At 32.3% G+C, this 12291-nt stretch overlaps 1 protein-coding gene across 1 annotated transcript in view; it reads right to left on the bottom strand.

The window, feature by feature from the left end:
* Positions 1 to 4748: 4748 nt before the first annotated feature.
* Positions 4749 to 12291, bottom strand: part of LOC106461863 (probable endochitinase) — a 25460-nt gene continuing 17917 nt past the window's right edge. Inside the window, exons 4-7 of the mRNA XM_022388940.1 lie at positions 10810 to 10950; positions 10239 to 10322; positions 8960 to 9097; positions 4749 to 4876 (exon numbers count right to left, since the gene is read on the bottom strand). Coding sequence (XP_022244648.1) covers positions 4765 to 4876; positions 8960 to 9097; positions 10239 to 10322; positions 10810 to 10950 — 475 coding nt within the window. The 3' untranslated portion in view covers positions 4749 to 4764. The remainder of the gene's footprint in view (positions 4877 to 8959; positions 9098 to 10238; positions 10323 to 10809; positions 10951 to 12291) is intronic.

Here is a 12291-nt window from a genome sequence, read left to right on the forward strand (position 1 = left end):
AAAAAACTCTTACTTAGATCAAATTATTATTTTGTTCACCACAATGAACATTTTTATTATTATGTTGGTTAAATAAAATACAAGTGAAGAAAAGGGAAGAACATTGATGTCGAACGAATATGCATCCTCATTCATCCTGATTTTTTTTATATGAAATCTACGTGTTTTAGCCTCAAAATTACGTGTTGTGATCTTTCTTTTATGTATTGCATTATGATGTTTTGTAAAAAATCTGTACGTGATGGAGAAAAATGGATATCATTACACGACAATAAAGACAAGACAATAAAACCATCGCAGGCCTGTATAATTGCTACGCAAATAATAGTTTCTATCATCGTTTGTAAAGGCAAAAGTGATACTTAAAAAATGAAATATCAGTGTACAGATATATGTATGGCCATTTAAAGATATATGCTTGCACACTGTTTCTTGTGAGAATTTTGTTCTCAAATGTTACCTTAGATAAGTCGTAATAACATCACGTATAAGACAGATTGTGCAATCTGTGCACTTATACTCAAGATGGCAAGGACTTGTCGTATATCGTAAGAGTATTAGTATCTGCATTTTTATATTACAAGATGAAACAGTTAACTTTGCTCGAATTACCAGTTTTACTGAAACATGAACGTTTTTTAAAAATACATTTTGCTATTGATGGATAGAAAATAATAAAATTTGATGCAAAAAATGGTTATGGTAAAAAAAAATTGTTACGAAACTTAAATTTTATTGCTGAAATGTAAGAATAGGGAAACGTGTGAACTTGTGCAAAAATCATATAAAACTAGCTTTTTCCTTTCAAAATACGTGGTTCAGAATAAGATTAATCAAATTAGTAAAATAACCAACACATACAAAACACGACATATCTTACTCTCTAATTTAAATTATATTTCCCTTTCTTTCTCAATAAATAGTACCTTGTTTGCTAAAGTTGTGATCTGTATTTCGTTTTACGTTGTTGCTGTAAAGTGGATGTATTCGTATATTTATGAAGTAAAATGATAGCACGTTTAAACAGATTAAATTTTATCTCATATAGTGGAAGAAGTAAGTGTATATCATTGCTATTTATTAGTTTCTATTAACACTTTCTTTAATTGTATTATTTTTAGACTTAAAATATGTTACTCGCTAATTCGCCAGACATGCGCTTTACTTGCGTTAGAGTAATCATGTAAGAAAAAGCTCAAATAAATAAAATGTTTATGTGATTTTATAGTTTCGCTTTTTTGCAGCTGTGTATATTTTTCTCTGTAATGGATGACAGTTGGTGCAACGGTTGATTCTTCTAACAATTATATACGCTATTATCCAAAGAATTAAGACATCACGCTCGTGTTTCTGTTGCTGGGAATTGGCACAGTGTCTTATCACTGCCTGTACTCTAACACTAGTACTTATCACCGACAGTTGTCCTATTTATGGTGGAATAGATTGCCACTCCACTTGCAAACAGTTCCAAGTGTAATAAGACTTCTGGTTCTGTTATTTCTGTCCATAACATCCCAGTGATGTATAATTGGATTCAAGTTGGGCCAAGGCAGATTCTTATCCTAAATACTGCATTAAAATATGTGTGATAACCATAAATTAATATTTTAACTTTTTGAAAACTTTTGTTGGTGTTATTTAACTAATTCTCTAAGTAACACAAGTTATCTATAATTCTATTTTGTCCTTACGTTAATTATTTAATGGTAATTTCACATTCAAATCGTCTTGAATGGTAAGTTATGTCTGTATTGATTCCTGAACTGATACTACCTTCACCCTTCTTTCACATGGTTCAGCTTCAAATCGTCTTGAATGGTAGTTTCTGTTTGTATTGATTCCTGAACTGATACTACCTTCGCCCTTCTTTTGCATGGTTCGGCTTCAAATCGTCTTGAATGGTTGTTTCTGTCTGTATTGATTCGTGAACTGATACTACCTTTCACGAAGAAAGGCACAGCGTGAAAGCATATGAAGATAAGCTAGTTTATCTTTAATGAAATTTGCTAAAGAATTTGAATGAAACACATTCAAAACATCTAAAAATTGAACAGTCTTTTCGTTCCGTCTATACCTTCAAGATATTAGCCCTTAGAAGACTCGAAATAAACAAACTTTAATGTCACGTCCTACAATTTCAAATTAAGCATTATTACCCGCATCTGTATGTCCTTCTGCTTTTTCAGTGGAGTTTCCTGAGGACTTTCTCAGGAAAAAGTGAAATCTAAGTGTGTTTTTTAAACAATTGAAATATAAGATAATAAAATAATAAGCTCTACCTGTCGCAGTCTATAATAACCATAAAGCACACATGATCACACACAAAAAGTGTAATGAATTTCAAAGAAAGACCCAAAACTCGAGCACTTACGAATAATTAACTATTTTTCTTCAGCGAAATAGAGATGAACAGTCAACTATTAGAAAGTGCTCAAGTTTGGGGTATTTTTTTAAAGTTCACAAGGATTGAAGTTATTCCTTTTTAACCTTAGAATTTTTATTTACAAGAGGAAAATATACGAGTTTTGGGGGAATTCTTTTTTCTGACTCTAGTAAAAGTACTTTAATTTATATTCTTCATGTTTCTCGAGTGCTGCTTCTTAATCTTTTCATATGGTGATCATAGTCTTATTATTATTATTATAATACGTTTGATTACTTTATAACATAATTTTCATTAAAGGTTTTTTTTTCAGTTCTCCAATTTTAGCCTTTTATTAGTGTTTTTCGTGGAAACTGTGTCTCTCTGGTTTCTACTCGTATGGAAATGGGATATAAGCTCCAACGTTTATAGCATTTCTTTTCCAGACGAAACACAGTTCTTCATTGATAGTGTGGTTGGTTATGTAACAATACAAATCGTTAACTATCTTCAGTTCAACAACTGTGCACTCCGTAAATTTGTTTAGCGACTGATATACGTTCACCTGTAAACCGAAGTCCTCAGCAATAAATTCGTACGTTTAAAGTGGTTCAAGGTAAAATACAAAATAATAGTTTGGACTAGCAGAACAAACTCACGATCCTTGCTGGCTGATAATTATCAAAATGTTTATTTGGCCTGCTTCAGTGAAACTAAACACTAGATTTTGGGAATAAAAACGAAAATATTTAAAACCTATAAGAAGCTAAAGATACATGTTATTCTGCTTTTATTCTCTTCCCACTAAATATACACATGTTTAGCCGAAGAGCAGTTTTTTTTTTATAAGAAGTAAAACCAGTTTAACATAAAGTATTCGTTGAAAGTATATAAAATGACTTACTCTTAATAGCAATTAATTAAGATAAGAATTAGAAATACAAGTGTATTCGGCAACTAATAAATCAGTATTATTCAATATTGAAAGTTGCCAGTCGTAAATCCTGTTAAAATAATGTCCATTTTAACGAGCATGGTCAGAAGTACTGGGCAATACAAATACAATCATTGTTACTAGTGTATTACAAAAATTGTTAGCGTTAGTAGAGTAGTAGTCTGATAAGCGTTATTAGAGTATTAAAAACATGGTTTGTTTTACTAGTGTATAATAAAAATGGTTAGCGTTAGTAGGGTAGTAGTCTGATAAGCGTTATTAGAGTATTAGAAACATGGTTAGTTTTACTAGTGTATTACAAAAATGGTTAGCGTTAGTAGGGTAGTAGTCTGATAAGCGTTATTAGAGCATTAGAAACATGGTTAGTTTTACTAGTGTATTACAAAAATGGTTAGCGTTAGTAGGGTAGTAGTCTGATAAGCGTTATTAGAGTATTAGAAACATGGTTAGTTTTACTAGTGTATTACAAAAATGGTTAGCGTTAGTAGGGTAGTAGTCTGATAAGCGTTATTAGAGTATTAGAAACATGGTTAGTTTTACTAGTGTATTACAAAAATGGTTAGCGTTAGTAGGTTAGTAGTCTGATAAGCGTTATTAGAGTCGAAATGGTGTATTTAAGTGTTTTACACTCACAAAAAAGAAGCCTTTTATTCTATAGGTATTTGAAGAACTTGTTGCATTCCGCCACAATTTAATTCTTCGTATTGTTAGCCGACACTGGGCAGCTTGTACTTAATTGAATAGAGTTGTTTAAACATTTGTTTAACAAAAAGTAGTGGTGGTAGTGTCCAGGGTCACTGATGAGGAGTGGAATTCTTCTAAACTAGTCTGACTCAAAGACACACCCCCAATGTAAGAATATACCATTCCAAGCTTTTACTTGTCGTTATTAGAGTATTAGAAACATGGTTACTTTTACTAGGGTATTATCAACATTCAGCGTTAGTAGGGTAGTAGTATGATAAGCGTTGCTAGGTATTAAAAACATGGTTAGCTTTAAGAGGGTACTAGCAACATTGTCAGCGTTACGAAGATATTAAAAGCACAGTTAATATTACTAGAAGTACAAAGGCACAACAAACACGGTCAGCATGTCATATAGTTTTACTGGTATGAAATTTTAATCTTGCTTTATTTTTTTTTTTGCTAACTTTCTCTGAATTCTAATTTTCACAAATAAAGACAGATATTTACTAGACATTTACATCTTCATTAAAACCTAATATTATTTTTGGTGTTTACATAAACTAGCTTCCGAGATTTAGTAATATTTTTATAAAAATAAAACTTTTCGGAAACTGTACAAACTTCATATTGAATAAGTGGGAAACAAAATGGAAGGAAAAAGAGGTAGATTACAACAAACCTATATGTATATCATACGTTTAACTTATAATATGAAATATTCATCGACGTTGCCACATCAGCACCTTTGGAGATAAGACAGCTATTTTATTAAAATATTCTCCTGACTAGATGCAGGCTCACATTTCGCTTTTTCAATAGCAATACATCCGCTGACTTCAGTATCAAAAGCGGTCGATGGTGGGCAGGCATACCTAAAAAAAAATGTTTAGTCGTAAATGGTTTTACTGTTATAAAAAAACAACAATAATATAATAAACAAACTTATGAATAATATTAACAAATGTTACTGGTAAATGTTCTATTATGTTACCCACCATCTATCTTGTACTTTATTTTTACAGAAGTGAAAAATATATTTTGTTAAAGTGTATATGGTCTATATCTTCTCATTCGTACTAAATCTCCTTCATTCATTTTGATCAGTGATTTCCGGATTTTGGAGCTGACGAGCGGGGCTCGGATCCGTGCAATACCACAAACTTTTCATTCACTTTAATGAGGGTGTGTTATGATAGTGACAGTCAATCTTTTAACTGTATCACTTAAAGTCGATGAAACAAAATTTCGTAGTACACGTCTTAATTATACAATACGCCGACTGTCTGCATCCTCTCTGGCTAGTAGTTCAAAGTTAGGGACGGCGACATGCAGCCCTTAGTAGCTTTGCCAGAAATAGAAAAAAATATAACATTTCGATGGCGCACAAGAATTGTCATGCATGTTCAGAAAAAAAAGGGGGGGGGAGTAGCAAATCCTGATAAGTGATTCTACAACATTTAAGCGCAGAGCTGTGGAATGACTAAGGACATTGACCTAGTACACATGGCCTTACTCAATTTCATATCACGAACTGCACGTACTTCGTTTGGAAATATTTGCGCCAACAAGCTCTTTTTTTTTCTACAGTTTTAATCACACTGTTTAATAATAATAATGTACTTCGTTTGGAAATATTTGCGCCAACAAGCTCTTTTTTTTTCTACAGTTTTAATCACACTGTTTAATAATAATAATGTACTTCGTTTGGAAATATTTACGCCAACAAGCTCTTTTTCTTCTACAGTTTTAATCACATGTTTAATAATAATAATGTACTTCGTTTGGAAATATTTACGCCAACAAGCTCTTTTTTTCTACAGTTTCAATCACATTGTTTAATAATAATAATAATAATGTACTTCGTTTGGAAATATTTGTGCCAACAAGCTCTTTTTTCTACAGTTTTAATCACACTGTTTAGTAATAATAATGTACTTTGTTTGGAAATATTTACGCCAACAAGCTGTTTTTTTTCTACAGTTTCAATCACACTGTTTAGTAATAATAATGTACTTCGTTTGGAAATATTTGTGCCAACAAGCTCTTTTTTCTACAGTTTTAATCACACTGTTTAATAATAAATATTTTCTTTACTAAACCAACACAGCTAGATATTATAGAAAGTGCAATTTGTACTACTGGAAACATTTACCTTTTTTTTAAATGAGAATGGTGATATAAATTTATTATATATAACCGACTACAACTGTTCCTCTGTGTTGTGAACTAGTAACAAAATGTCATTTCTTTTCAGGAGCATTGGACTAAAAATAATCGTTTTATTAAATTTGAATTTCGATTCTCGTTTATAGCTTACTAAAATATTGTATCTTGATTTCAAAGATTCGCTTTATTTATGATGTTCAGTGTTATGCTTGCCTCAATAATCCAACAGTTTAAAATTAAAGTTAGTTTTTCTTGAATGGTTTGTTTACTTGTTTTTGCTTTGGTGAAAAGCTGAACAATAGGCTATCTGCTCTGTGTCCACAGGGGAAGGGTTGAGTCCCGAATTCTATCGTTACAAACCCTGAAGCTTATCGTTGAGTCACTAGGGTTTTTGTTTTAATGCTTTTATCCTCCTACCAGTTGCATCCGTTTACAATGACAAAAAGTTGTTTACTTCTCATCAAGAAACTACATTTACAGATATTCTTTAACCCGCGTTGCTTCAATTTAATGTTTCTTCATCTTGTTAAGAAATACCCTTAACCATGAAAACTATAGAAATCAGTTCGAAACTTTCACTGATGAACGATTTTCGTGATTTTGAAACAAGTTTCCATTTGAGGTATTTTATAGTAAGCTCATTATATTTTACAGAGAACAGTTAACATTACTTTATGCCAGGCTTTCTTGAGCCAAAACTTTAATTTTACCATAAGTTAAATTATGATAAAACTATGATAACTGTAAAACAGCAAAATAAAACTATAATAACAAAATGTGTTACAGAATTGGGAAACAGCTGAATAAACTATGACAGAAATGTTTTGCACACTGCGAAACACCATAATATAACTATGATAAAATTGTGCTATACAAGTTTGAAATAGCACAATAAAACTGAGATAAAGATTTGTTATACACTGCAAAAAAAAGCGCAATAAAACTATGATAAAACTGTGTTACATACACACTGTAAAACAGAACAATAAAACTACGATACAAATGTGTTACACACTGTGAAACAACAAAACAAAACTATGATAAAGTATGTTAAATACTGCAAAAAAGAACACGCAATAAATGTCTAATCTTTTCCAGTTTCGTCAAGACGTTTAGAGCTAATAATTAACAAAACAAATAAAAAAGACCAAGAGAACGATGAGAAAGTTAACAGCGTTTTACTTCGTGTATATGATTATGTATGTTTTCTAACTTCGCATTAATAACATATGTTAACTCTTCTGGATTAACTGATCTATTATCGTCTATTTTTGTTTCTTTGTCCTACAAAATGTAATGACTTAAGTTTTGTTCAAAGAAACCTGCTGAAGATGGATTACACGTAATGTGAAACGTCCGGAATAAACTGTTGTTTATTCTTATCTTCGCCTGAAGCTTCTTGATTAAATTACGATTACCAGCAAATTAAATAATCGCCATCACCCCGCCCGCCCCCAAAAAAAAATGTAATCTTTAAACCTATGCATCTTAAGTTACCTTTAAAAAACGCAATAGTAAAATTAAACACTGAGTTTGGTTGAAATCTTGCGTAATGTAGTTGAAATATTAAACAAATTTGAAGAAATATGAGGCCACCGTGACAATAAAACATAGTGAAGAAAAAAACCTGTAATTTTAAGTTTAAGGTTTAGCAAATAAAAACTGTTGATTTAAATAATGTCGCTAGATTCTATCTTATTTAGATTTAGATTTAACTGTGTGCAAATGTGTGCAAAAATAAATTGATTGGCTTGAATTTCGCGCAAAGCTACACGTGGGCTAGCCATCCCTACTTTAGCAGTGATAGACTAGAGGGAAGGCAGCTAGTTATCCCCCCTCACCGCCAACTCTTGGGCTACTCTTTTATCATCGTTACATTATAACGCCCCATGGTTGGAAGGGCGAGGCTGTTTGATGTGACGGAGATTCGAACCCGCGACCCTTAGGTCGCGAGTCAAGCGTCCTAACTACTTGGTCATGCCGGGCGTAATGAAGTGATTACAAGAATGTATACTCATGTGTACCAAAGACTATACTGACCTCGAACAAAGGTTGTGTTGTATAATCAATACTTTTCTAATACTGAAGACACGTTTAAAGTTGAAGTGTTTAATGTACATTAAATTGCTTTTTGATTTTGAATCATATCTTCCTCTATATGATTGAATAAGAAATAGATATTCAGTAATATTGATATCATTAAGACGTGTATTATGATATCTTATTTCATCGTCCCTAAATGATACATATATATATTAGTTTTTTTCGTACTTTATTTAAACTAGAAGATGTGACAACAACCAATTATAAACGCAAAGCTGGTGATATCCCTTAAAAATCATGTAAAAACGCAAAATCTTTTGCTATGGTGATACCGTTAAAAACACGTAAAAAGCACACACAAACGCAATTCCTGTTACTATGTTGACACTATATTTGTACGTGATTATTGGGTGTCAAACGTTAATCACGAGTTACTTGAGAAACACAAACAGTAAGTTCACTTTGTTTCGATAAAACAAACGAAAATGAGCCAGATTGGGTACTGGGTGCTTCTGTAACAAATAACTTATGTCAACTAATATATTTTTAAACGAAGAATAGCCAGCAACTGTGGTGTGACATGATAAAAACAATTAATATACACTAAATATATTTATAATATAATAAGAATGAATGATTTACTATTTACAAACCTGTATGAGGAAACGGAGTCTGAGTACGTTTGTCAAATATAGAATTAATAAAAAAGTTATTCAAATATCCGAGTTTAATTAAGGTATACCTACTCGTATTTTTTTCCGTTCACACAGCGATAGAATTGACGACAATTTCGGATAAAATCGGCGAAAAAGCCATTTTTACCCTCACAGCTAAAGTTGAGTTCAACTGGGTATCTATGAGACGGCGTCTCCTGCAAATCATGACTATTGAACAAGAAAAGAAAACACGAATTAATTTGAAACGGAAAATGGAAACAAATGCATGGAAACACAACTGGCTAAGCAAATGTTAGACAACTTAACTATTGTATAGAATATTCCTTTAGACAATACTGACAGTTCTATACGATGTTCAATTATACAACATGCGTTTTGTATAGAGTGTTCCTGTAGATAATACTGCCAGTTTTATACGATGCTCAATTATACAACATGCCTTTGTATAGTGTTCCTGTAGATAATACTGACAGTTTTATACGATGCTCAATTATACAACATACCTTTGTATAGTGTTCCTGTAGATAATACTGACAGTTTTATAAAACCAGTATCTATTATTGATTTGCTATAGTTGGTGTGCTATAGACTTCGGAAGCTATAACTATGATTGCTATAACGCCTATTAATCGGGGAACGTAAGATATTTCACCAGGAACGTTTATAAATTTCGAACATTACAAACCATTTAACATCAGTTTATTAACCATCAGACATTAGTACTTTTACGAAAACATTACCTAACGTCATCGGTGGAAACTCAACCTGTAATCAGCGTGTAATCAGCGAGAACTACAGGGCTAGCTAGCTCCCTGTTAAGTGAATTATACCTACGTCAACTCGAATTTAACTCGCTCATCGTCAACCCTCGATAATATATCAAGGAAGTTCCAGTTTAGAAAGAAGACTGTATATTGCTTGTGAGTTTGTGAAACTTTTGTATGTAAATCATTGTTGTTTGTATATTAAATCATATTTGTATTGAAAAAGAAAACTGTGTGTATCAGTCTTGTTGGCAAATATCATAAATTGGATAGATATCGGCATTTATTTTACTCAGTTTTAGGCTATTATAAATTGCCATACGTAACAGATATTTTTTTAGACAACTTGTCTAATGCATAGATCATCCGTTTGGATAATAATGACAGGTTTATAGGATGTTCTATTAGATAACTTGCTTATTATATAAGATATTCCGTTAGATAACATTGTCTGCCAGTTTTATCGTATGCTCATTTGAATAGTCTAAGCTCAATAACTGGTTCTAAAATAATTATTTATGCAAGTGACTTCAGCTTATAAAACTACAAATGAACTTAGAGTTTAATTTATTCTTGATGTTTACCTCTGAAACTCACACTTCACGTTTTCAGCATTAATACAAGCATTGACTTCATCATCGAAGGCGGACCCTGGTGGACAGTTGTACCTTAGAAATAGCATTAAATCTTTGTCAGTAGAAATAACTGGTTAAATCAAAGCACTTTTATACATATACATAGTATATATACTGATTTACTGGTATCTCATCTTGTTAAGTTTCAAACTTGATATTTATTTTACTATAACTAGATATTTAGCATTTTTGCTTACATAAAACCATGGTTTAATAACGTATCTGTGTCTCCATCCGTTGCCAAGTTGTCGTTGTTACAAACAGTTTTGATCAATGATACAAGAGCAATTATTTGTTGCTATGGTTACTCCGGGTTATCGCTCTAGCCTCATCTCTTTGTCATGGTAACTAAGTTATTATCTGAATTTGTCTGATGGCTGACCTGTCGCTATCTAATAAATCTATCTAAATCTATCTTTTAATCTGTCTCACGGAGTAAAGTCTCCGTGTCTCTGTGGAAACCAAGCCGTGAGTCCATCTTTACAAGTATCTTGTTTGTTGGACAAATTAGTTTACTTACTCGTATTTTTTCCCGTTTACACAACGATAGAATCGGCGACAATTACGAATATAATCGGCAAAAAATCCATTTTTATCCTTACAGGTGAAGATAAGCTCATCCTGGTATTTGTGAGATGGCGTGTCTTGAGGACGTTGAACACTGTAGAACAGAAAATGTTAGATAAAAGACACGATTGCATATCTATCTATGAGCAATATATATATATATATAAGAATTATACTTTTAGACAAAAGCTTCGAGACGTACTAACGCCTTCTTATGTGGCGTTATTGTCAATAACAATTTCCAACAAACTTTGGACGATTGTATCTTTCTCCATCCATTCAGTTGGGACCGAGTTTGTGAACAACGAGAAAACATGAATTATAATTGTAGAATGACATCTCAACCAACTAGCTCAGGAGATTAGCTTATTCAATCCCTTGGGTGGGTACTACTCTGTATGGTTGTTTGTAACTTAGCTTTAGTACTGGTTGAAGGATTTCAATCAAACGAATTGAAAAGCAGCAATCGTCTTTAAGTTTACAAGCTCATATTGACGTATTTAGTTTTTACTCAGTTCTTAAAATGATTCGTCTTTTGCAATTTAAGCGTTCTATTTAAATGTTATTTAATTAGCAATTGATTGCCTTATCATACATACAGAGAGAGAGAAAAACAGAATCACATAATTCCAAGGTGCTTTTGAGTAAGGGAAGGTAAAATGCCGATCGTCGTACAACTACGCATACACATACCTATGCGAGATACGTTCCCCTTTGTTTCACTCAGAGTGCCGCGATAGAATTACAGAAAATATTCTACATGCCTTTTAATTTTCACTTTTATTTTTCTGAAACGGTAACTTGATGTATTCAATAATTCTACATGCATGTGTTAAGAAATAATGAATAGACAGATAATTTTTCGCGCTGTTAATCTTAACACTGCTAATTTGTTGCTAAATAATAGACAGTTTTGTTTCTATGGAAATAATCTGATTTTCGAATTCGTAGCTGTACATCAAGCTCATTTGTATGTTTAGCTCAAATAATACTGAGCAAGTACTTTTTATTGTTTGTTGTTAAGCACACACCTACACAATGGGCTATTGGTGCTCTGTCCACCGCAGGTATTGAAACACGATTTTCAGCGACATAAGCCTTCAGATTTGCCGCTGAGCCACGGAAGAGGGGGGGGGACACTTGTTACTGAGATTTAATCTTACTTGATAAGAATGATGTTCCCTGGAAACTCTTCGACATTGTTGGTGATGCTCTGTGCACTGACATATATTAGGTCGTCAAGAAATTAATGTCGCTTTTTTTAGGTGAAAAAACCCGAACAACTTATATATCAAAACAAAACATTTATCAAACGAAATAGACTCTGTTCTTATCGATGGTGCTTTTCCATCTTACAATCAGGTTGTTAATGCTCTGATTAAAGAAATCAATTGGCTTTGAAGCAAAATACAAGTCGATGTTTTCTTTAACACCT

This window comes from Limulus polyphemus, unplaced genomic scaffold, assembly GCF_000517525.1.
Source record: "Limulus polyphemus unplaced genomic scaffold, Limulus_polyphemus-2.1.2 Scaffold1048, whole genome shotgun sequence".
Classification (NCBI taxonomy): Eukaryota; Metazoa; Arthropoda; class Merostomata; order Xiphosura; family Limulidae; genus Limulus; species Limulus polyphemus.